A 27,398-nucleotide genomic window follows, 5' to 3' on the forward strand; every position below is an offset into this window, starting at 1 on the left:
CTCACTCATGCTAGGTGCTGTGCCTCAGTTCTGCCTCACCCTCTCCCAGCTTTGCCTCACTTTCTCTTGGCTCAACCTTTCCAAAAGCTCCTCCCACCATTGACTCCATGTGACTCAGGCTGTGGGCTGGGCCACAGTGCAAAGCAGGGAAGATATTCAAATTCCTTCACTATTACATTCAGCCCTAAGATATTTCGTGTCCATTAATAAGTTAATGGGAGTTTAGGGGTAACTGGTGGCAACATATCTTCACAACCATATAACAGAAATAACACAAAAAAAGCACATAAATCTTTAGGTCAGGGCTTGAGAATAAGCACCCCATTATTCCCTCCCTCAAATGAATGGGACCCAAAATCTCTTGGGGTAAGGGGCAAAGGTCTCTTCTTCTATAACTACTTCCTGCTGAGATTGGATATAGAAGCTATCCCTGCCCCAAGAGGTCTCATTTGAGGGGTCAGTTTTTTAGCTGGTATGCAGAGGTTGGTCAGTGCCAGGTCCAGGGATGATGGGTCACAGTCTTGGACAAAGGTTGACACCCAGCTTAAGTGCTCAGTCATTGACAAGTGGAGGGCACTAAGCCTCCAGGAGACAAATCTAGCAAACAGGTTAAACAAACAAACAAAGACCAAAAAGAACAAGGAGACAATAACCAGAAGCAGGGTAAATATAGCATCAGCCATGCTTCTGGAGTCCATGAACCCACTGGAATTGCATTAATTCCTGTCTTCCTTACTGCAAATTGGTGTCTTCCCTCAGGTAAATTTAAAGTCATATCTCTCAACATATCAATTCAGTCATGTATTCAGGAACTGGTACAATTACCGTAGTATATTCTTTCTTAGGTAATTGTCCAATTATCATCGTTAGTTTAACTTGTATGGCTGATATTTCAGTCCGTCACAGTCTTGTGATGGTAATAGGAGCTCCATGTTTAAATTTATCAGTGTTTCCATGTATAAGGGAAGCCTCTGCCCCAGTAGCTATTAATGCTTTAGTTACAATAGTTGATCCATTTTTCCAGTATATAGTTAAATAGATATGGGGTTTGTAATTCTGTCTGTATACTTCTTTAATCTGAGCTGGGGTTTGACCAATTTCCTATTCTCCCTAAAGTTGTGACGAACTTGGATACAGTGATTCAGGTGGATCTGTAGGGGCAGTTCTTACTTTCCTATTCTGTCTAACATTAAATCCCTTTTCTGGATACATCTTACATAGTTTATTAGTTGGAATACCAGCTATTCTTCCAAAATCTATCCCTGTTCTTAATAAAGCAGTAAACAATTCTTTCCTTGTTAATCTCTTCTGACTTTGAATTCACTGGCTATTTGCTCTTCTCTCTTGAGGAAATTTATCTTTTCCCCATTCTCCTAAGTCACCTGTGAAATTGTATCCAGAATCTCTAAAAGAGGGTGCCCTATTTCCCCAATTAGTAGAGTCAGAATTATGTGTTTATAAGCAGGAGGAGCAGACTTCACTGTTATATGTCTATGAGAAACTGTTAAGGGAGTACTGTGATACACATCTGGATCTTCAATAATAACCAGTTTTCATTACTTCCTCCTTTAACTTTCTCATACAGTCACTAAGTGAATATCATGGTCTGTCTGCTGTAGGTCACATAGAGTCAATGGGATACTGTTTTTTGCATCCCTTGGCAGTCGAAGCTAACAAATTAGTTCCATTGTTACCTCCTCGAATATGGTAATTCCTAAAAGCCTGTTGTACAAAAGGATTCTGATCAATACCTATAAATTTCAAACAATCTATGTTATCTATCCCCACTTCTCTGGTGCCTTCATCATTGATTCTCACCATTCAAGATACTAATGATTCTCTGATTTTTTTGGGTGAATAAACTTAAAATATCTGTGACTTCGTACTGAGAAAAATTCTCATTTACTTAAACACTGTGTGGCCCCTCGGGTCCTCCTGCTTCCTTCATAGTATTGGATATGTGCTCACATTCCTAGAAGCTTCCTTATCTAAATTTGTTTCATTTTCCTCCCACAAATTTTCCTCCCACAAATTTTCCTCCCAGGTGTTTGGGCCCCAATCAGGCCCCACAGATGCAAATGTTGCATTCACTTTCCTATTGCTACCTTTCCCCTTCTTTTTCTTCTGAGCCACTCTCATAATTGTCTTTCCTATTATGACCTGATACTTTCTGGCTTGCTCTTCTGTGGGAAGGTTCAAATGTTGTAGCATAGAAAGCTTCTTGTGCAAATCAGCAACTCCTTTTTCAGCTGAACTTTTTCCTCTAGCAGTTTGTTTTTACTTTTACACGTAATACAATAGCTTGTTAGCAATACCTATCCCCTTCTACATTCCCCTGCCATTTCTTTCCCTGGTTCTACCGGTACCTTGCAAACATCTTTCTAAATCTCTGGGTTCTCCCTTCTGTAGTCTTGGTTCCCAGTTTTCACAAAATTCTGTGCTTTTAGCCCATTCTCTTGCCAGGGAGGAATAAGGTAAATCATCCCATCCAGAGATACCCATTTCCCTTCCTAATGTCTTCCTGTCTCCAAGCTGGGGTTTTATGCTTCATGATCCCATCCTCGTTGCCATTTATAATGCCGTTGTGATATCCACGGCGACTGTTATGAATATGCATGTGTATTTCCATGGTTTCCTCAAAGAGGTAACCAAAATATTTATTCAGATACCAGAAAGCCAATTCCACAATGGTAACAAAGAAGTTCATACACGTTACCAATATAGGGATCACCGCCATCCCCAAGCTTTCCCTCTGTTAGGCCTTCCCATAAACAAACTCCCCTTGACAAAGTTCTCCCCTCTCTCACTCATGCTAGCTGTTCTGCCTCAGTTCTGCCTTTCTCTCCCAGCTCTCCCTAGCTTTCTCTCAGCTCCACCCTTCCTGCTCCACCTTCTTGGCAAACTCCTTCGACTATCAGCCCCATGTGACTCTAGTTGTGGGCTGGGTCAATGCTCAAAGCAGGTCACATGGACCCATTAAGGGGCAGGAAAGATCTTCAAATTCCCTTACCATTACAGGACCAAATGAAATAATATTTGTGAGGTGGCACATCATAAGTACTTCTTCCCTTTTCTCCTTCCCTCCCCATTTCTGTTGACGGACCCACTATTCTAAGGTTCACCAATATTCTCAGCCTCAAAGTTGTCTGTTTCTTCCCACTCCTTCATACCCAGTATTGATCAGTTAGTTGCCAGATCTTGTAACTTCTTCCAGAATTCCTGGCATCAGACCTCCCATCACATGTTATTTGGATGAAGGCTTCAACCTCCTCATTGTTCTTCCTCTTTCCAGTCACCTCAGGCCTCCCTAATCTATTTTAGCACTTTGTTGTCCAAACATTCCAAATGTAAATGTATGATGAGATCAGTCTCCCACTCAGAAAGTGTGAGGGATTCCCCATTCCTTCCAAAATAAAGAAAAAACAAACTCCACTTGGCATTGAAATCTGTCCATAAGTGGACTCCTCCTTACCTTTATAATATTTCCACTCCATTTCTCTTCCCATTGGCTCTCCCTTCTTTCTAAAATGGAATTCCTCCTTACCCTTCCCTCTTCTTTCAAGGCACTTTCAAGGCATTCTGTCTCTTTGGCAAGTCTTTCTTCTTTCCCTCTGTTGTTAACTGCTCTCTCTCCTCTCACATTACCTTGTGTTGACTTATCTGCATTCCTACTACATCCCTCAATTGCATTCAAGTTCCTTGTATACCAAAACATTTATTTTTTTCTTTTAAACTCCAGCACCTAGCACAATTGCTTTTGCATCCTACCTTTGATTGCTTTTAGGCAGATCCCTTAGGGTTCTGAGGCTTAGTTCCCTCATTGTGAAAATGGGAGAGGCCTGGGAAGTAAGAATGGAGACCAAGGAAGATGAAAAGTTGGTGAAGCCAGGCATCAGTTCTTTTAAAGGCAGTAGTGAGGTGTCAGGCATGTGGCATGGTCTTAAAATACATGGGATACTTGGGAGACTAGAAGCAATAAAGCAGACAAAGGAAAAAAAAGAAAGGAAGAAGCCATTCAGTCCAACTAAAAAAAAAATTAATGAAGCAAGTGCCTGTGGGTGCACATAACCTTAGAAATGCACAGGCAAAACCCAAATTGGGTCTGACTTTAATAAGTTTTGTTAATATTATGTTTTACTACATTTTTATTGATACATTTTATTTTTGCATTTTAGAAATATAGCCCTCTCCTACCTAGATTTCTGTTATAGCAAATATTAAAGCAGAGGAAGAAAAAGCAGTTTAGTAAAACTAAGCAGGATAGCTGAGTGATTCAATGGACAGAGTGTCAATTCTGGAGCCAGGAAGACCTGACTTTAAATCTGGCCACAGACACTTACTAGCCGTGTGACTCTGGGCAAATCACTTCATCCTGTTTGCTTCAGTTTCTTCATCTGTTACATGAGCTGGAGAAGGAAAAGACAAATCACTGCAGTATCTTTGCCAAGATACCTTCTTTGTACCCCCCCCCCCCCCCCAAAAGAAATTCATGAAGAGTTGTACATGACTGAAAATGACTGAATAACAAAAAAATTAACCAACACATCAGTATTGCAACAGCATGTGAAAGTCTCCATAGCCAGATTTCCCCCTCCCCCTTTGCATTTAAGGGGGAGAACTATATTTCCTCACTTTTCTGGGGCAAGGGAAGCATTCTAATTTTGGCAGCGTTCTGTTTAGCTTGTTTTTTTGTTCTTTCTATTTATTTTGTTGTCATTGTGCATGTTGTTTTCCTGGTGGGCTTCTCTATGCTGTGCTTCCTCCTTTTAAGATCCTCCCTGTAGGAGGGCACATCTCTCTGGATTGAATGGAGCCAAATGACTTTATTAGAGGTGAATATCAAGACACAAGGCTAAGAGCACATGAGTACAAGAGGATATAACTTGTTTTAGGCCTGCTTCTTGAGTAGCCAGAATGTACTCTTGACATCAAAAAAACCAAAACTCCCTTTGATGTAAATCCAATCCAGTACAAATTGTGGCACATAGTAGGCATTTTTGAGATATTTGATTAGAAATAATGAGAGTCCTGAATGTTGTGAGAACCATTCCTTGTAAACCAGACTAGCTTTCTGTTTTCCCCATGGGTGTCTTTATAAAAGATCATTTCTGCTATCTTAGATATTTGAGAAAACATTGACTTTCAAGGATGTAGCAGTGGACTTCAACCAGGAAGAGTGGGGGCACCTGGACCCTGCTCAGAGGGACTTATACAAGGAAGTGATGCTGGACAATTATAGGAACCTGGTCTCCCTGGGTAAGGACAACTTTTCTCTGTAATTCAGAGTTCTGCTTCCCTCACCTGACCCTTAGAGTTGGGGGGGGGGGGGGGAGGGTGAAGGGTATGTGCTCATAGGTGTCTTTACTGTTTCCACTTCTAGAGCCCCTGGGTATTTCTGAAGTACTCTGCTAACTCTGATGTTCTGTGAAAGCTGAGAATCTATTTAATGTACTATGTAATCTGGATTCCTGAATCCTTCTAGGGTCAAGAGAAAGGATGCTTCTGTTCTTTGTTTCCCAGTGAAAGACTTTTGCTTCATACTACTAGAAACTGGCAGCTTCATGGTCCTGCCCCAGACTTCACCTTCCCCACTCTTTCACCAGCTTCAAATATTTCCTCCCCAAATGACCAAGGCAGATAACTGAAAGTGTGAAAGATTCTCATCCCAAATGGGGATGATAATAAGAGTGCCTGTCCCCAGGGTTGTGAAGATCAAAGGAGCCCATATTTGCAAAGAACTCAACCCTGAGTAGTTCTATGGAACTGCTTTACCTTTCCTCATTCCTCTTGCCCCATGTTTCTATAAGATCAGGTCCTGTGAGGACATTTTTCCTTTGGAGACCCTCTCTACTCTGTGACACATAATCATTCAGGGAGCACTAATTACATGATGACTTTGCGATGGGTTTTGTCCCAGCTAAGGGCTGAGTTTAGAAAGACTAAAATAGTCCCTGTCCTCAGAGACCTTCTCTTCTAAGAGGGTAGACAGCATGCAGATAAATAGATATGGACAAGATTCGTAGAGTAGATGAAAGATAACCTCAGAGGGGAGGGCTTCATTTGCTGTGGGCAAGTAGATAGGCTTCCTAGCAAAGACAGCATTTGAGTTGAACTAAAGAAAGCCAGGGACTCTAAGATGTAGGGCTGAGGAGGGAGGGCATTCTAGGCATGGCCAATCAATCAGCAGACATTTATTAAGCAACTACTATGTGCCAGGCACTATGCTAAGTGCTGGAGATACAAGAAGGGGCAAAGGGCAGTCTCTACCCTCAAGGAGCTTACAGTCTAATGGGGGAGACAACATTTAAACACATGAACCAATAGGGCACATACAGGATAGATAGGAAATAATTAACAGAGTGAAGGTACTAGAATTGAGAGGGGTTGGAATGTGGGTGGGAGAACAGAGAGTCAGTGCCTTGATACATACCTAAAGTACATAGGTAATAATACGACAGAGTACTATATGTGGCCTGCTGGATCTTTTCAGTACACCTTTTCCTTGACATGGAATAATAATAGTCGTTATGCCAGTGGACACTTTTGTGAAATTCTAAAGTTTGCAATGTATTCTGTGTGTTCATTATCCCATTTGGTTCTCACAACCACCTGTAAGGTAAGTTCTGTAGCTACTTTTATCCTTATTTTCCAAGTGAGGAAATTGAGACCCAAAGAGATTGTGATTTGTATGAAATCATATTTCCACCATTAGGTGGAATTTGAGCTGAGGTCTCTCAGAAGTGGCTGGGCCTGAATTCTGACATAACTAACTGTCCAGGGGATTTTTTCACACCTCACTCCACGAACAGGGCTAGCACTTGAGATGTCCGAACCAGATGTGGCCTTCCATTTGGAGAGAGGAGAATCACCATTCATGTTGGAGATAGATGATGCCAGTGATATCTCTCCAGGTGAGTGAGTGAAAGAAACAGTCCCTTCATTTTGGGAGCGGGGGCAGTCCCTGTATAGTATTGCATCAGTCAACATTTATTAAGCACGTACTGTGTACCATGCTATGCTAAGCTCTAGGGATCCTAAAAGAGGCAAAAGATAATTTGCCCTCAAGCAGCTCACAAACTAATGGGGAAGACAACCTCCAAACACATGTATACAAACAAACTGTGTATAGGATAAATAGGAAGTAATTAACAGTGGGATGACCCTGAAATTAAGAGGGGTGGGGAAAGGCTTCTTGGTGAAGATGAGATTGTAGTTGGGACTTAAAGAAAGTCAGGAAGCAGAGGAGGAGAGTGTTCTAGGTGTGTGAGAAAACAGAGAAAATGTTCTGAGCCAAGAGATGGAGTGTCCTTGGAGCCACGATGGTGGAGAGAAGCCAGGAAGTTGCCTGAGTTCTCCCCAGTTTCTTTCAGAAACAATGTTAAATCCATCTTCTTAATAGATTCTGGAGTGCCAGAACCTTCAAAAAGGTGGAGGGCAGTTAGAAGAGGTATGCATAGACAGAGGAGTTTAGGTGTACGTTGACTTTAATGTAATGATATAAAAAAAATTAAGGGGTGAAAAAAGGAATGTGCTAGGGTAGGCAGAACAGGGTAAATTACATCACACGAAGAGGCTGGAAGGTTTCCCAAATTACATCACATGAAAGCTACAAGCTTTCCCAATAAGATGGGAAAAAGGTGAAACAAGGATGTCCATTATCACCACTATTATTCAATATTGTATTAGAAATGTTAGCTTCAGCAATAAGAGAAGAACAATAAAGTGAATTAGGATAGGCAACAAGGAAACAAAGCTATCATTCTTTGCACAAGATATGATGGTATACTTAGAGAATCCTAGAGAATCAACCAAAAAACTAGTTGGACTAGTCCATTAACAACTTTAACGAAATTGCAGAGTATAAAATTAACCCACAGAAATAATCAACATTTCTATATATTAATAACAAAGTCCAGCAGCAAGAGGTAGAAAGGGAAATTCCATTTAAAATAACTGTAGACAATATAAAATATTTGGGAGTCTACCTGCCAAGACAAAACCAGAAACTATGTGAACATGATTAAAAAACACTTTTCACACAAATAAAGTCAGATCTAAGTAACTGGAAAAATATCGGTTGCACATGGGTAGGCCAATGCTAATATAATAAAAATGGCAATTCTGCCTAAATTTATTTGTCCAGTACCATGCCAATCAAACTACCAAAAAATTTTGTAGAGCTAGAAAAAAAATTCTTCTGGAAGAACAAAACATAGAGAATATTAAGGGAATTAATAAAAAGAAAATGCAAAGGAAGTTGGTCTACCCATACCAGATGTAAAACTTTATTATAAAGCAGCAATCATGTACACTATTTGGTACTGGCTAAGAAACAGAGTGGTGGATCAGTGGGATAGGTTAGGTACAGAAGACACAGTAGTCAGTGACTACAATAATCTACCTACTGTTTGATAAATCCGAAGACTCTAGCTTCTGGTATAAGAACCATTTGACAAAAACTGGGCAAACTGGAAATGAGTATGGCTTTATAGTCACTCTATGGTCTATGCTATAGGCCAATGTCTTACACCATATGACAAGATAAGGTCAAAATGGGTACATGATTTAAACATAAAGGGTGGTGCTATAAGCAAACTAGGTGATCAAGGAACACTTTACCTGTCAGATTTGTGGAGAAGGCAAGAATTTATGACCAAACAAGGATAGAGAACATAATGAAATACAAAGTGGATAATTTTGATTACATTAAAATAAAAAGTTTTTGCATAAACAATGCCAGTGCAGCCAAGATTATAAAGAAAGCAGAAATCTGGGAAACAATTTTTGTGTTTCTGATAAAGGCCTCATTTCTAAAATATATAGAGAACTGAGTCAAATCTATAAAAATACAAGTCATACCCCAGTTGATAAATTGTCAAAGAATATGAAAAGGAAGTTGTCAGATGAAGAAAGTAAAGCTATGTATAGTCATATGAAAATATGTTCTAAGTCACTACTGATCAGAGAAATGAAAATTAAAACAAGTCTGAGATATCACCTCAAACCTATCAGATTGGCTAATATGACAAAAAAGGAAAATGATAAATGTTGGAAATGTGGGAAATTTGGAACACTAATGCATTGTTGGTGGAGTTGTGAACTGATCCAACTATTCTGAAGAGCAATTTTAAACTATGCCCAAAGAACTATAAAACTGTGCGTACCCTTTGATCTAGCAATGCTACTACTAGGTTTGTATCCCAAAGAGATCATAAAAAAAGGAGAAAAGTCCCACCTGTATAAAAATATTTTTAGGAGCTCTTTTTGTGGTGGCAAAAAATTGGAACCACATTCAGAAAAAGAACTATGAAGTCTGAATGCAGGTCAAAGCAAACTATTTCCTCTCTTTTTTTATTTTTGTTTTTTCTTTGTTGGGTTTTTCCCGTTTTCTTCTGATTCTTCCTTCAGAACATGACTAATGTGGGAAATATGTTTAATATGATTGTCCATGCACAGATCATATCAAATTACTGGTTGTTTTGGAGAGGGAAGGGAGGGAAAAAAATTGGAACTCAAAATTTTATGAAAGTGAGTGTTGAAAACCATCTTTACATGTAATTGGAAAAAATAAAATGCTGTAATGTAGGGGAAAAAAAGGGATGCAGTGTCTTGTTTGGAGAACAACCAGGAGGCCAGTGTCACTGGATCCAAGAGGCATTCAAAGTCACCCTTCAGAGGTTTTTGTCAGAGTCTCCCTGGCCCAGGAGACACCTTGTCTGCATCCCTCTATGATTTCATTATATATACCCTTGTCAGGTTTGAAATTACATACAAACAGTTCATTGTTAGGTCTATACTGGGCCTTAGGTATCATCTGGTCCTACCCTCATGTTTCATATCCTTGAAGCTTAAGACCAGAGAGGTCATGTGAATCTCCCCCAAGGTCCCCAGGCTATTAAGTGACAGAATTGTGATCTGGATCTCCTACTCTTCTCATTTTTGTGGCCCAGACCTCACTCACCAACCTTGCTTTGTGTCTGAAGCAAAGCTGTGCCTCTGTTCTCTTACCCAGTCTTCTATGTTTACTCTAAACCCCCTTCTCTATTGCCTCCTTGAGTTTTCCTGTTTCTCTTGAACCCTGCTTGGTCTCTCTTCACATTTTCCTTTCATTATCCCATTTGGTCCTCACAATCACCCCGTGGGGTAAATTCTACAGAACTTTTTTTTTCAAGTGAGGGAACTGAATCTCAAAGAGATTAAGTGATTTTTGTATGAAATCATATATCCATCATTAGGTAGAATTTGAGCTGAGATTTCTCAGAAGAGGTTGGGCCTGAATTCTGAGATAACTAACTATCCAGTGGATTTTTTCACATCTCACTCCATGAACAGGATTTGAACTATCTGATCGAGATGTGATGCTCCAGTTGGAGAGAGAAGAATCACCATGGATGTTGGAGACAGATGACTCCAGTGATATCTCTCCAGGTGAGTGAGTGAAAAAAATAGGAGGATGGGCATCATCTTGAGGGTACAGTCCCTGCGTAGTATTGCATCAATCAATCAACATTTATTAAGCACCTACTATGTACCATGCTATGCTAAGCTCTAGGGATACTAAAAGAGGCAAAAGATAATTTTCTCTCAATCTAATGGGGAAGACAACCTGCAAACCAGCAGGTTGTGTACAAACAAGCTATATATAGGATAAATAGGAAGTAATTAACAGAGTGATGGCCTTAAAATTAATAGGGGTGGGGAAAGGCTTCCTGGTGAAGATGGAATTTTAGTTGGGACTTAAAAAACGTCATGAAGCAGAGAGGAGGAGAGTGTTCTAGGTGTGTGAGAAAACAGAGAAAGTGTTCTGAGCCAAGAGATGGAGTGTCCATGCAGCCAAGATGGCAGAGAGAAGGCAGGAAGTTGCCAGAGTTCTCCTCAGTTTCCCTCAGAAACAATGTTAAATCCATCCTTTTAAAAGATTCTGGAGTGCCAGAACTTACAAAAAGATGGAGGGCCTTTAGAAGAGGTATACCTAGACAGAGGGGATTTAGGTATAAGTTGACTTTGATGTGATGATATAGAAAAAATTAAGGGGTAAAAAAAAAAGGATTGTGCTAGGGTAGGCAGAACAGGGTAAATTACATCACATAAAGAGGCTGGAAGGTTTCCCAAATTACATCACATGAAAGCTACAAGCTTTCCCAATAAGATGGGAAAAAGGTGAAACAAGGATGTCCATTATCACCACTATTATTCAATATTGTATTAGAAATGTTAGCTTCAGCAATAAGAAAAGAAAAAGAAATTGAATTAGATTAGGTAATGAGGAAACAAAGCTATCACTCTTTGCACATGATATGATGGTATACTTAGAGAATCCTAGAGAATCAACCAAAAAGACTACTTGGACTAATTAACAACTTTAACAAAATTGCAGAATGTAAAATACACCCACATAAATCATCAACATTTCTATATATTACTCAGAAAGCCCAGCAGCAAGAGATAGAAAGAGAAACTCCATTTAAAATAACTGTAGACAATATAAAATATTTGGGAGTCTACCTGCCAAGACAAAACCAGGAACTATATGAACATGATTAAAAAACACTTTTCACACAAGTAAAGTCAGCTGCACATGGGTAGGCCAAGCTAATATAATGTACCTTGCTTGGTCTCTCTTCACATTTTCCTTTCATTATCCCAATTGGTCCTCACAACCACCTTGTGGTGTAAATTCTATAGGTACTTTTGTCCTTATTTTCCAAGTGAAAAAATTGAGTCCCAAAGAGATTAAGCGATTTGCATAAAATCGTATCATGAAGAAGTATTAGGTGGAATTTGAACTGAGGTCCCTCAGAAGAGGCTGGCCTTGAATTCTGAGATATATGTCCAGTGTGCTTTTGCACATCTCACTCCATGAACAGGGCTTGAGTTATCCAAACCAGATGTGGTCTTCCAGTTGGAGAGAGGAGAATCACCATGGATGTTGGAGATAGATGACGCCAGTGATATCTCTCCAGGTGAGTGAGTGAAAAAAACAGGAGGATGGCTGTCATAGCTTAGCTGTTCTTTTTTGGGGGGACAGTCCCTGTGTAGTATTGTGTCAATTAGTAAACATTTATTAAGCACCTACTGTGTGCCAGATGCTGGATTTGTTGAACTGGATTTATGTTCTACCCATTTCTCTCACCTTCTATGACTAGCCTGCCTCAGGGGCAATTAAACCTTGCCCTCACCTTAGACGGTGGGCCAGTTGGGGCCACAACTTAGGGTATCAGGTTTTAACACTAGGTAGGTCTCCTTTGTCACACCACCTCATAGGCCTGGGATGACCTATTTGTCAACTCAAACCAGGGATCTAGATCACAGCTGTCATAGGAAATGCAGTTACCTACATCAAGAGCATTGTAGGAATGATATGAAGGGACACTGAGCCTGTCATAGCTTTAGGTAGGCAGAGGGTGGTGACTCTTGAACCCATAGTTGATCATCAGCTAGTGAAGGTGTTCATAAAACTATAATTTGCTATCCAGGATCAGGGCAGTATGGAACTTTCTGATCCCCCAAAACTTAGGATATCCCTGAAGGCCCCCTCCCCTCCAAATTGTTCCCAAACTCCTAAATCTTTGTAATTTCGACTTGAAGAGATCTTGGGATGAGTTCCTGTAGGGCAAGAACTGAGGTTCCCCCAGGCCCTAAACTATTTTAACTATAGGGACATGAATGGACTGGTAGCCCTATGCCCAAGTGACTTTGATGGCACCAAATGTATAAAGAGTTGCTAGACACTGGAAGCCAGGTTACTGTTAGACCAAAGGATCCCCAGAGGGTCCATAGGGGTACCCCAGTTTCCATTAACTAAAAGGTTTGGAGTAAAGATGATCAAAGGAAGGGACAGTCTTGTTTCTCCATGTAGAGATAGGTGAAAGACTTCCTATCCAGGTCACAGCTGTGTTTATTTATAATCAAGCTAAGTTTATTATAACAATAGTGGATGGTGTAAGTCCTTGAACATCTCAGATGATTATGACAACTTCTGTGCTAGTTGTCTCAGGTGGAGCTGTATGGAAATCCTTGGAGTTGCCTGAACCATGCCATGTAGCTCATATTAAACAATATCAGATCCCAGAGTGGTGGAAAGGCATCTCCTTGTTGATAGAGATAAGGGAAACTGCAGTATTTAACTATATGAATTGCCATTATAATAACCCTATTTGGCTAGGGAAGAAAGCAGTTGGTAGCTAGGGACTGAAGGATTATTAGGAGATAAGTAAAGTTGTTGTGCCAATCCTGGTGGATGTTCTTGACCTTGCCAATTTGGTAAATTAGTGTAGGTCCCAGGTGAGTGTTGTAGTTCCTGACTTCAACAGAGTATTTTTCTTTGTTTGATGGCTGAGAATGCTCTGGAGCATTCAATCTTGTTCATCATCTCTTCCTCCTGGATGCTCTTTCCAATCTGGATTTTCATGACCTCATGCACTCTTTGTTTTTCTTCTTCCCATCTAGCCACTCCTCAGTCTCATTTCCTGGCTTTTCATCCATGTTGCATCTACTCACTATGAGCATGTGGGGCCATCTCAGCCACCCTTGCCACTGGGCCCAAATGGCTCCAAAGGAGAGAGTGAAACTGGGGACTTTGCAAAGTCCTCCCTCACTTAAATCCAATTCACTTGCAAATCATGGCACCACCTCCTGATGTCATGGTCCTCTTTGAGAAGGAAGGATAAACAACAGTAATTGTGACCATAGCCCAGATGTCTATCTTGGATGCTTTTTGCTCTATATACTCTATCACTTGATGAGCTCATCAATTCTGATGGGCTCACGTGATCATTTCTATGCAGATGAATTTCATATCTATTTATCCAGCCCTGGTCTTTCTCCTGAGCTTCAGTTGCATATCCCCAGCTTCTTGGGCATTTTGATTCCCTTAGACATCTCAAACTGCACATATTTAAAACAGAATTCATTCTATTTCCCCACACTCCTTCCCTCTTCTGTGCAGTGTGCATTCATTCTCCCAGTCACCCAGGTTTTCAGCTTTGGTGTCATTCTCCACCCCACATACTCACCCTAAATATCCAGTCTCATGTGAAATTTGTCAGTTCTATCTAGCTTCACAATGTCTCTCCTCTATGTCCTCTTTTCTCCACTCATAGCCACAACTGCACTCGAAGAGACTATTGTAATGAACCTTTTTTTTAAAAAAAAATTATTTATTTTTAGTTTTCAACATTCACTTCCATAGCATTTGGAGTTCCACATTTTCTCCCCATCTCTCCCCTCCCCCCATCCCAAGACAGCATGTAAATTGATATAGGCTCAACATGTACATTCATATTAACCCTATTTTCACATTAGTCATTGCAAGACAGATAAACACAGCACGTTTGAGGGGTGCTAGCACAGGTTCACTCTTGTTTGGTTAGACAGGGAAGACACTAAGAGGGGCTTTATAATCTTACTTAGTTTTCTCAGAAGAGTATTGCTGATAATGGGAGCATAACTCCTACCGCATTCTCTAATCACCCTTCTCACAGGGGACCATGAGAAGGGCAGACAACTACTTCTATTCTTGATGGGGTCCATCAAGACAGGCACAGCTTGTGCTTCCCCTAACTCCCCTCAAGCCTCAATGGGTGCCAATTGAGGCACACACAGCATTTGTGCATTCAACCCTGATGACTCCCCATTCCCTGTCTAGTGACCACCTGCTTATAGGCCCACAGACAAAGAAGGCACACTGCCAACAATAACCTCCCAAGTTTACATCACTTCATCTCTGTGTCTCACTGCGCAGCCACAGTGGATGTTTATGTTATTTACCATTATATAACTCTGTGTACACGTAGTGGAGATGTTTGGAACCATAACTGTGGAACTCATATCTAGTATCTGTGAACTGAAGATTGTTATGGTTTTGGATCCTGAGAAACTGAACTCTGAGAAATAATAACAAAAATTCACTTTACACTCACTAAAATCCACCTTACTTACACAAAAATTCCCCTTATGTTGTATAGAAGAATTAGAGCCAATAGGAGAAACCATGAGAAAGAAGAAACAAAAACAAAAAAAGAGAGAAAGAGCAAATAATATGCTTCAATCTGCAGACAACAGAACTTTCTTACTTCCCACAGATCCTTGCATTGCTAAGAAGACATAAGCCTATCAGTTAGTCAGCATGTAATGTGACTGTTACTCTATATAATGTTCTCCTGGTTCTGCTCCTTTCACTCAGCATCATTTCATATAAGTCTTTCCAGGTTTTTCTGAAGTCTGCCTGCTCATCATTTCTTAGAGCATAATAGTGTTCCATTACATTCATGTACCACAACTTGTTGAACCCAGTTGATAGGCATCCCCTCAATTTGCAGTTCTTTGCCACCACAATAAGAGCTGCTATAAATATGGAAAATCCTTTTAAGGCTTTCCTGCCTCCTGTGTCTCCCATTACAATCACACAACTTCACACAACTGCCAAAGTGATCTTCCTAGAACATAGTCCCATTGTGTTAACTCTTTCTTCACACTTGCAATGAGTAAACTCCAGTGGCTCCCTATAACTTCTAGGCTCTGATATAAAGTCCTTTGCCATTTAGAACTCTTTCCAATCTGACCTCTTCTCATCTTTTCAGTCTCCTTATGCTCTGCTCCTCTCTCTGTACTCTAAATTCAAGTCATCCTGCCCTATTTGCTTTTCCTTGAACATGGCACTCCTTCTCCCATGTCCATACCTTTGCAATGGCTATCCCTCATACCTGGAGGGCCCTCCCTCTCTCTCCTCTCTGTCCTTACTTCACTGGCTTCCTTCAAGTATCAGTTCAAGTTTCACCTTCTGTAAGAGGCTTTCTCATTCCTTCCCTTCCCTCCCAGCTTCCCAGCTGTTAGAGTTTTGCTTCCTAAGGTAACCTGGAAGCCTTCTGTCTACCTACTTCTTTGCTATCTTCCCCATGAGAATGTAAGGATCTTGGGCTTGGGGAATATTTTTATCTTAGTTTGATTCCCTAGTTCTTCATGGTGTCTGGAATTAGTAAGCACTTAATAAATTTTTATTGACTGACTTCCTGACTAACTAACTGGTGTAATTCCTCTGAATATACTGTAGTTTATCAATGCCTCTTTTTAATGGGGCGACTTAAACCTGGGTTCAAAAATCTAACTGTGGTTTGACTAGTAGAGCTTGTAGTGTGACACAATTACTCTCCGGGGATGAGCAATATACCTGCTGCTAAGATTTTAGTGTCCCTAATGTATGATTACCTTATGTTGAGATGGTAATCAGTGTGTCATAAGGTTGTTAAAATGTTGAAAAGGCCAAATACAGAGACCTGAGGTACAACACAAGAAACCTCCAATCATGGTGACATTAGAGAAGACTGGATGAGGTATTTGATATGGCTACAAATCCATTGGTCATAGCCCATTTCTCACTGATATTTCTCCATCATATCTAAAAGGATATTTTAGAAGACTTTAACCTGTTGTTGTGTGTTAGGAGCCTAGATAGACTCTTAGCTCAAACTCTTGTACTCTGAAGTTCTGGCTTTCTTAAATTTTCCTTACAAGCTTTTAGGGACTAAGAATTTGCCATTACAGGCATGATATCTCTTCATGATTCCAATCGTTACAGATCACAGATGATTCCCTTGGGAATTAGTTAATATCAAATTATGCCTTAAAATATTTATTCTGTTCTTTCCAATTGTTGATCATTTTCTTTAGGAGAGGAAACAGCATCTAGAATTTACATTGTAAAGCAGATTCCTCTCACCCAGCACAGAATACATTGGAGATTGACACTTTTTTCCTTTCTTTCAGAGTTCCTTAGTGAGATGGACAGGTATGAAAAACCAGAGTCAACTATATATCCATGTGTTTCTCCAGAAGAGTCATTTGAGGAAATAGATAAGACAGATGATTCCTGGGAATATGAAATGGGAGAATTTTGTGGACATGATGTCAGAGTAGACCAAAAGATTTGCAGTCAGGATAGGCAAACCAGTGAAGAGACAACTATCCACAGAGAAATTTCTACTGAATCTATGTTTGAAAGTTGTTTCAGTCTGGATTCAATCCTTGATCCACAAGAGGGACTTGACACTAGAAAAAATGTTCAGGAGTGTGATATATATGAAAAAAACTTAACACAGTATTCAGAACTAGGTGAACATGATACAATCTTTTGTGAGAACAACCTAGTTAATTGTAATATACACAGCAAGTCGTTCAGTTACTCTTCAGACCTTATTCACTCTAATAAAGAGCATAGTGAAGAAACCTTATATAAATGTAATGAGTGTAAGAAATGCTTCACCAATAGAAAATCCTATAGCAATCATCAGAGAATTCATAAAAGAGAGAAATCCTTTGAATGTAATCCATGTGGGAAAGCCTTCAGGCAAAGTTCTGACCTAACTATACATCAGGTAACTCATAGTGGAGAAAAACCCTTTGAATGTCACCAGTGTGGGATATTCTTTAGCCTTAGTGAGCAGCTTATTGAACATGAGAAAATTCATGCTGGAAGGAAGTCCTTTAAATGTAATCATTGTGGGAAAGCCTTCAGTCAAACTTCTCAACTTACTCAGCATGAGAAAATTCATTCTGAAAAGAAACCCTTTGAATGTCATGATTGTAAGAAATGCTTCAGCCAGAAAGAGCAGCTTACTACACATAAAAGAATTCATAGGACTAAAAGACCCTTTGAATGTAGTCAGTGTGGAAAAGCATTTAGGCGAAGTTCTTACCTTACTGTACATCAGAGAATTCACACCGGAGCAAAACCCTATGAATGCCAGGAGTGTCAAAAATGCTTCATCAGTAGTGAGAAACTTACTAAACATAAGAAAACTCATACTGAAAAGAAAAATTTTGAATGTACTGTATGTGGAAAAACTTTCAACAGAAGTTCTCACCTTACTGTACATCAAAGAATTCATACTGGAGAGAAACCTTTTAAATGTCATCAATGTGATAAATCTTTCAGCCAGAAAGGGCAGCTTAGTACACACACAAAAACTCATACTGGAGAGAAACCATTTGAATGTAATCAATGTGGGAAAACATTTAGCAGAAGTTCTAACCTCAGTGTACATCAGAGAATTCATACTGGAGAGAAACCCTTTGAATGTCATAACTGTCACAAATTCTTTACTCAGAGTAGGTCCCTTACTGAGCACCAGAGAACTCATACTGGAGAGAAACCCTTTGAATGTAATGAATGTGGAAAAGCCTTCTGCCGTAGTGGGCAGCTTACTCTGCATAAGAGAATTCACACTGGAGAAAAACCCTTTGTGTGTCCTGAATGTGGAAAATCCTTCAGCCATAGTTGGATTCTCAGTGGACATAAGAATATACATGCTGGAGAAAAGCCCTTTAAATGTCCTGAATGTGGGAAATCCTTTAGCTGGAGTGGATCCCTTGCTAAACATAAGAGAGTGCATACAGGAGAGAAACTCTTTGAATGTCAAGATTGTGGGAAAGCCTTTAGCCGTAGTGGTCAGCTTACCACACATAAGAGAATTCATACTGGAGAAAAACCTTTTGAATGTCAAGACTGTGGCAAAGCTTTTAGCTGCTGTTTTTACCTTTCTGTACACCAGAAAAGTCATAGTGGAGAGAGACCCTATGTATGCAGTGATTGTGGGAAATCATTTACCTGGAACCAATCCCTTAATTTACATAAGAGAGTTCATACTGGAGAGAAACCTTTTGAATGTGATGAATGTGGGGAATCCTTTACCTGGAAGGGACAGCTTACTGAACACAAGAGAATTCATACTGGAGAGAAACCATTTAAATGTCATCAATGTGGGAAATTCTTCAGGCAGAGTTCTCAACTTACTCAACATGAGAAAATCCATATTGGATAGAAACCTTTTGAATGTGACAAATATAGAAAAGCTTTTCCCTAGCATAGACAGGTTTCTTAACATCAGTACTTATATTACAGCAAAGAAATCTTTAAATGTATATAGTCAATGAAAAAACCTCCAACTTAATTCTACATGAGCAACTCAGTACACTGAATCCTTTTAAATATACTTAATGTGACATACTCTTCTTGCAGAGTGGAAAACTTAGCACAAGAGAGCTCATTCTGGAGAGAGAAATTTCAAAATTCATAAAAGTGACATTTCCTATCCTGGAGTAGACATCTTACTGAACATAAAGAGAATTAATTGATACTGAAGCAAAGAAGCCCTTTGAAGGCAAAATAAGTGAGTGAAAAAAAAAGCCTTCAGTTATAGTTCTTGTAATATGATCCATCAGGGAATTCATTCTGGAGAAATACTTTTTGAATAATGCATGTAGAAAATCCTTTACCTACTTTAAACAACCTACTCTAAGACAACTCATACTAGATCAAAGCAGCCCTATGAATTTCACAACTGTGTAAATCCTTTATATAATCAGCATTTTGAAAGTTTGAAGTTACTTCAGTTGCTATCTAGTTCAGACCACACAGAAAATAATTCCAGTATGACATACCTGACAAAATAATTACCTATTCTCTGACTAGAACAGTTCCAAGGAGGAGGAATCTGCCACTTTTTTAGGTATTTCATTCTACTTTTTAGATAGCTCTGATTGTTAAGAAGTTCCCCCTCCCAACCAATTTTAAGCTTAAATTTGTCTTGGTGCAGCTTCCACCCGTTGCCCCTACCTTTGCCCTGGGACCAAAGAGAATGAATCTAATCTAATCCCTCTTGCACCAGACAGACCATCAAAGGCTAAAAGACACTAATTGGCCACTTCCTGTATCTTCTTTAGACTAAACATGCTCAAACATGCTCAGTCCCAGCAATTGACATGGACCCAGGGCCTTTCATATCCTGATTATCCTTCTTTGGACATTCTCCAATGATCAGTGTCTTTAAACCATGATGCCTGGACTGAATATAGTATCTCACATGAGGTCTTATAATGGTAGAGTACAGTGGAATGATCATTTTCCTATTGCTGTAAGTTTTATTACTCTTAATGTAGCTCAAGATTGCATTAGCTTTTTTGTTTTAGCTGCTACATCATACTGATGACTCATATGGGACTTGTGGTTCACCCAGAACACCAGATCTTCTTCAGAACAACTAATTTAACCATTATTGATTGCAGCTGGCTACAAATGGGCCTACCTGGGAGCAATCAAATCCAGTTTTTTAAATACCTAGAGAAAAAAGAAACTGAGTACACCTTACTGTTCTGGCTTCCCCAGCCTCTGGCTATTTTGTGAAAACCCTTAACCCTCCCTGTTGCTGCCCCTCCCAAGCCTCCTCTGTCATATTTATGGACTTTCTGTTGTTATGTAAAACCACTTAAGAGACTGCTTTCTGAGGTTGTGCTTTCCTTGTGACTCCCTTGCTGAATTATATTCAAACCTTGTCTCCCTGTCACTGGTACTCCACCCCAGTGCTACTTGGTGACCCCATTTTTGTAATCCTCTTACCTCTATTAAAGATCCTTTGTTGTGTTGCAACTTTGGTAGTTCTCATTAATTCTGGTGTCAAGTGGTATTCAAATACTCTCAGATGCTCAATACCAGAAGAGATCCCTTGTGTTCCAGTCTGAATGTGACTCTATAGGTTGGCCTGGCAGAGTGTCTTGAATTTTCTGAACTTCTGTCTTTTTTAGGTTCAGTTCCTGTCTCTCTCATCAAGGGTTTATTTAAAACAAAAAACAAAAAAAACTCATCCTATAATGGAAATTTAAATGGTAAGATCTTTCCCATTCATTAATAGGCCTATGTGACCTGCCTGGGTCACATGGAAGTCTGAGTCACATGAAACCTGTTGTGGGAAGAGTTTGCTGAAGGGGTGGAGCAGAGCTGAGAGAAAATTGGTCAGAACTGAGAGAGAGAGAGAGAGAGAGAGAGAGAGGGAGAGAGAGAGAGAGAGAGAGAGAGAGAGAGAGAGAGAGAGAGAGAGAGAGAGAGAGGAAAGTAGGCAGCTGGCTAGCATGAGTAAGAGAGCTTGTTTGTAAGTTTGTTTAAGGGAACTGGTTTGTGGGAAGCCTAACAGAGGGAAGTCTTGGGTATGATGTTGCCCTCTGCATTGTTATTGTGTATAGATTTCTTTGTTACTATGATAGATTTGGTTTTCTGGTGTTGGGATTTGACTTTCTGGTATCTGAAAAAATGTTTTGGTTCTGTCTTCCATGTGGAGAGTCTGTTGTATTTCATGATTCAGAATTTCACTGATATATTCATGGCTGCTATAGATGCTGTCAATATCATGTTGGCCCTATAAATGGCTATGAGGATGGAATCGTGAAATATCAGTCCTCTATTTGGAGATGGAAAGGTTTTAGAGGAAGAAATTAATATCCCAGGATGGGAGGATTTACCTTATTCCTCCCTGGCAAGAGAATGGGCTAAAAACACAAGTTATGTGAAAACTGGAAACTGAGGCTACAGAAGGGAGAGCCCAGAGATTTAGAGATTTTTGCAAGGAATACCAATCGAATAGGGGAAAGAACTGGCAGGGGTATGTAGGGGAGGCTGGGCCTTGCTATCGAGTTATCACTTTATGTGTAAAAGCAGAGAGAAGGTGCTGTAAGAGAAACATCAGATAGAAAGGGAGTTGGCTAGTTTGCATGAGAAGCTTTTTATGCTGCAGTGTTCAAATTCTGCTTTAGAAGGACAAGATGGTAGAAGAAGAAGCTTTTAGTTTAACTCACAAAAGGAAGCAAAAAGTGAATGCAACGCTTGCACAGGCTGGGCTTGCTTGGGACCCAAACACCTGCCAGAAGTATGCATGGGAGTAGAATGAAACAAAGTTAAATGAAGAGGCTGAAGTTTTCCCAATACAGCAGAAGAATCAAGGGAGCCAAGTAGTGTTTGGGGAAGTAATTGAGGATTTACCTCAGCAGGAGGTCACAGATATTTTGAGTTGGTTCACCCAAAGGATGGGAGAATCATTGGTATCTTGGATGGTGAGAATCAGTGAAAAAGATAAATTTCCTTGATAGAGAAGAGTAAATAGCCAGTAGATTCAAAGTCAGAATAGATTGACAAGAAAAGAATTGTTTACTGTTCTATTGAGAGCAGGGGTAGATTTTGGAAGAATAGATAGCATTCCAACTAATGAACTATACAAAATGTATTGAGAAAAGGGACTTGATATTAGACTGAGCAGGGAAATAAGAACTGCCCCCTACAGAGCCTCCTGAAACATTGGTCCAAGTTCATTACACCTGCGGGGAGAATAGGAAATTGGTCAGGTGCCAGCTCAGATTAAAGATATATAGCTCTAACCAGAATGATGACCCCAAAACTGAAAATTAGAAAACAGTAAACAACAGTGAATGAGGCTATGATAATAGGTTCATGGACTCTAGAACCATGGCTGACCCTATATCTACCGTGCTTCTAGTTATTGTCTCCTTGTTTCTTTTTGGCTTTTTGTCTGTTAAACTTGTTTGCTAGATTTGTTTTCTGCAGGCTTAGTACCCTCCACCTGCAGATGCCTGATCACGTAAGCTGGATGTCACCCCTTGTCCACACCCCTTGTGTGATGTGTCACCCCTGGACCTGGTGTCAACCAAGCTCTATATGCCAGCTACAGAACTGACCCCTCAAATGGGACCTCTTGGGGGAGGGACAGCTCTACGTCCAATCTCAGCAGGAAGTAACTATGGAAGAAGAGACCTTCACCCCTTATCCCAAGATTTTGGGCACTATTTGTTCAATGGAGGGAATAATGAGGTGTTCATGCTCAAGTCCCACCCTAAGATATTGTTTTATGTACCTATTTTGTGTGATCCCTGTTATATTGTTGTAAAGTTCTGTTTACACCAGTTGCCCAAGATATTGTTTTATATGCTTATTTTATGTTATCCATGTTACAATTCTATCGATACCAATTGTCCCACCAACATTTGTAATGAATACAAAAGATCTTGGGGCTGTATGTAATGGTAATTTAAATAAGAAGATCTTTTCCATTCTTTAATAGGCCCATATGACTTGTCTGGGTCAAATGTAAGTCTGAGTCACATGGAGCCTGTGGTGGGAGGAGTTTGCTGAAGGGATGAAGCAGGAAGGGTGGAGCAGAACTGAAAGAAAATTGGTCAGATAGTAGTTAGAACTGAGGGAGAGAGAGAAAAGCAGGCAGCTGACTAGCATGAGTGAGAGAGCGTATTTGTGATTTTGTTTAAGGGTGCTGGTTTGTGGGAAGCATAACAGAGGGAAGTCTTGGGGATGGTGTTGCCTCTGCATTGTTATTGTGTATATATTTCTTTGTTACTGTGATGGATTTGGTTTTCTGGTATTGGGATTTGACTTTTTGGTGTCTGAATAAATGTTTTAGTTCTGTCTTCCATGTTGTATTTCATGATTCAGAATTGTGCTGGCATATTCATGGCTGCTGTGGGTGCTGTGAATATTGCATTGGTGCTACACATCCATGGGGAAATTTGGGTCCACTCATACACATCCCTCTAAATGATGGTTGCCAGGTGGATGTTTTCAAATTATGCATGTGCAAGTACTTAGATAATTGTCAGGATTTAATCAAGTCTGACCTCTGACACCACTAACCATAGTAAGGCTCCTTTGATCAACACAAAATTAAGTTTTTGTGGTTTACTCTTGATTCTGTTGGCCCCAGGATTGAGGGTCCTGACTGGGGCACCTCTTCCCAATGGCTCCTTAAAACAATCAAGCAGGAATCTGAATCTAGACTGTCCTCCTTTCAAGGGAATATCCTACAATTGAGATCAGGAAAAAGGAAGATTAAGAGGAGGGTCTGTGGGGCACAGAGCCAAGATAGTAGAGTAGAAGCAGGGATCTACTAGATCTCTCTCTGCAAACCTCTCAAAAAACCTTAAAAAATGACTCTATACAAATTCTGGAGCAACAGAAGCCACAAAATGACTGAAGCAAATTACCAGCCCAAGACAATCTGGAAGGTTGACAGGAAGGGTCTATTGCATTGGACTAGGAGCAGAGCACATTTTTGTGTAGGTCATGCCAGTGTGGACAGAGTGGGAGCAGGCCTTAGAGGATGGAACCATAGGTGGCTGCTGTGGATTCCAGATTTCTCAACCCACAAAGGCTAAAAACAGCTTCAAAGGTCAGTGGGAAGGGTTTCTCACCTGGCTGAGAGGGGAGCATGGTCTGGCCCCAGCCCCAGCCTAGACCCCAGCCCCAGGGCAGCTGTAACCATTGCTGAAGTGGAGGTTGTTTCTGGAGAGCTCCACTTAACAAAGCTCAAGTCAGGTAATTGGCTGGGAAAATGAGCAAATGGGAGAAAAAGAAGCAGACTATAGAATCTTTCTTGGTGAAGAGGTATTTTCTTATGTCATTAGTGACAAGGAAGATCAAAACATACAGCCAGAAGAAGATAACAAAGGCAAAGCTCCTGCATCCAAAGCCTCTATGAAAAATATGAATTGGTCTCAGGCTAGTGGAAGAGCTCAAAAAGGATTTTGAAAATCAAGTAAGAGAAGTAGAGGAAAAATGGGGAAGAGAAATGAGAGTGATGCAACTATGAAAAACGAGTCAACAACTTGCTAAAGGAACCCCCCCCTCCCCCAAATGCTAAGGAAAATAACACCTTTAAAATTAGGCAAAAGAGGTCCAAAAAGCCAATGAGGAGAAAAATGACTTAAAAAGCAGAATTAGCCAAATGGAAAAAGAGGTCCAAAATCTCATTGAAGAAAATAATTCTTTAGCAATTGCAATGGAGTAAATGGAAACTAATGACTTTATGTGAAATTAAGAAATTATACAACAAAACCAAAAGAATGAAAAAATAGAAGACAATGCAAAATATCTCACTGGAAAAACAACTGACCTGGAAAGCGGGTCCAGGAAAGATAATTTAAAAATTGGACTACCTGAAATCCATGATATAAACAGACCCTAGACATCATCTTTCAAGAAATTATCAAGGAAAACTGCCCTGATATTCTAGAACCAAAGGGTAAAATAGAAATGGAAAGAACCCACCAATCACCTCCTTAAAGAAATCCCCAAAGGAAAACTAGGAATATTATAGCCAAATGCCAAAGTTCCCAGGTCAAGGAGAAAATATTACAAGCAGCCTGAAAGAAAGAATTCAAGTATTGTAGAAACACAATCAGTATAACACAGGATTTAGCTGCTTCTACATTAAGGTATTGAAGAGCTTGGAATATGATACTCTGGAGGGCAAAGGAAATAGGATTAAAACTAAGAATCACCTACCCAGTGAAACTGAGTATAATACTTCAGGGGAAAAAATGAAACTTCAATGAAATAGAGGATTTTGAAGCATTCCTGTTGAAAAGACCAGACTTCCAAATATAAGAATCATAAGAAGTGTGAAAAGATAAACAGCAAAGAGAAACTATAAGGGATTTATTAAAGTAGAACTGTTTACATTCTTACATGGAAAGATGATATATAGAATTCATGAGACTTTTCTCAGTATTAGGATAGTTGGAGGGAATGTGTGTGTGTGTGTGTGTGTGTGCGTGTGTGTGTGTGTGTGTATGGAGAAAGAGAGAGAGAGAGGAGAGAGAGAGAGAGAGAGAGAGAGAGAGAGAGAGAGAGAGAGAGAGAGAGAGAGGGAGAGAGAGAGAGAGCGAGCGCACAGGGTGAGCTGAATATAAAGAGAATGATATCTAAAAAAGAAAATTTAAGGGTTGAGAGGAATGTATTAGGAGAAAGAAAGGGAGAGGTGGAATGTAGTTAATCATTTTCCATAAAAGAGGCAAGAAAGAGGTTTTACAATGGAGCGGAAGAAGGGGAAGGTGAGAGGGAATAAGTAAGTCTTCCTTTCATTGGATTTTGTTCAGGAGGGAATAACATGCACACTCAATTGTGTATGAAAGTTTATCTTATCCTACAGGAAAGCAGGGGGGAAGGGGATAAGAGAGGGGGATAATAGAAGGGGCAGCAGATTGGGGGAAGGGACAATCAGAAACAAACATTTTTGCAGAGGGACAAGTCAAAGGAGAGAACTGAATAAATAGAGGGTGGAACAGAATAGAGGGAAATATGGTTAGTCTGTCACAACATGACTGTTATGGAGGAGGTCTTTTGCGTGACCACACATGTATAACCTATATCGAATTGCTTGCCTTCTCAATGAGGGTGAATGGGGAGGGGAGATGAGAAAGAATGTGGAACTCAAATCTTTAAAAATGAGTGTTAGAAGTTGTTTTTACATGCAGCTAGGAAATAAGATATATAGGCAATGGGGAATAGAAATCTATCTTACCCTACAGGAAAATAGAAGGGAAGGGGATAAGGGGGGGAGGGTGATAGAAGGGAGAGCAGATTGGGGGAAAGAGCAATCAAAATACATGCTGTCTTGGGGTAGGGGTAAGGGGGAAATGGGGAGAAAATTTGAAATTCAAAATTTTGTGGAAGTGAATATTGAAAACTGAAAATCAATAAATTTATTAAAAATAATTAACTCAGGAGGAGGTGGTCAAATTAAAGGAAGAAAAAACAAACTGAAAGTCAGGGGTAAACTGAAGCAGACACTCTCTTCAGGGAATTTAGATCTCTCTTTCCTCCAAAGGGGGAAGATATCTGGAGAAAGCAAAGGCCAGTTCTCCAGATCTAAACTTCCCATTTCCCTTAAAGGAAAGAAAACCAGAGGAAGAAAATGCCTCTTGTGAACCAGCTTGAGGCCCTCATCACCTAAAAACGGCCAAAAACTTGGATTGTTCCATCAGGAAAGAGACATTTTGGCCCACTATGAATTAATGTACCATAATCCTTTGCATGTTCTGAGTGAACCTAAAGCAATCCTTATTGTATTGTTGAGGTTTAGGGGTACTCAGGAGCAAAATACTAACATACTGGATTCTGCCCAAATGAATGTGACTCAAGCCTTTCAGCCAAAGACAAACAAAGTTTATTTAAGATCTGCTATATTGGCCAGACTCTTAAGAAATCTGAGCAATTGTTATGCTTGTATTGGCAAGTGGGCCAGATAGAACCTGAGCTAGATTGAATCTGAGCAGCTTCATGGAGACAAGATGGATCTGATATACAGAAAGATTGTGGGAGGGATCTAGGGTAGAATGGGGTAAATAGAGGAGGGGTTTTGGGAAGGTCTTGATGGCAGTGACCAGTAGCTAAGGTGACTAGAGGTCAGACACCACGAACCAAGAAAATGGGATTTTGATGGGATCAGGGGTGGGAAGTAGTCAAAAGCAATTTGGAGGTAATAGACAATGGAGAACTAGGCTAGGTTAAGGTAACAGATTTGGGCATGAAAAGCCAAGTCAAATGAGAAGATTCAAGGAGAGTTCAAGGTGGGGTTTTCAAGGGTCTATGGACAAATGGGACTCAAATTCTTTTTGGGGTAAGGGTTGAAAGTCTCAGTTTGGGCTTATAACCCATCAGTATCAGCATGTACAAGTTCAGATGAAGCTTACTGGGAGCTTCCTCCTGTTTATGACTGATAAGGGCCAGGCACCTTAAACTAGACACTATCTTGATTAATGGTACTTCT

General features: G+C 40.1%; 1 protein-coding gene across 1 annotated transcript in view; it reads left to right on the forward strand.

Annotated features, from left to right (window-relative positions):
• The window catches only part of LOC140503268 (uncharacterized), a 78,012-nt gene extending 54,748 nt beyond the window's left edge, over window positions 1–23,264 (forward strand). The window contains exons 6-10 of the mRNA XM_072607083.1: window positions 5,121–5,256; window positions 6,810–6,911; window positions 10,333–10,428; window positions 11,868–11,963; window positions 16,765–23,264. Of these exons, the coding sequence (XP_072463184.1) occupies window positions 5,121–5,256; window positions 6,810–6,911; window positions 10,333–10,428; window positions 11,868–11,963; window positions 16,765–18,818 (2,484 nt within the window). The 3' untranslated portion in view covers window positions 18,819–23,264. The remainder of the gene's footprint in view (window positions 1–5,120; window positions 5,257–6,809; window positions 6,912–10,332; window positions 10,429–11,867; window positions 11,964–16,764) is intronic.
• The last annotated feature ends 4,134 nt before the right edge of the window (window positions 23,265–27,398 follow it).

Source organism: Notamacropus eugenii, chromosome 5, assembly GCF_028372415.1.
Source record: "Notamacropus eugenii isolate mMacEug1 chromosome 5, mMacEug1.pri_v2, whole genome shotgun sequence".
Lineage (NCBI taxonomy): Eukaryota > Metazoa > Chordata > Mammalia > Diprotodontia > Macropodidae > Notamacropus > Notamacropus eugenii.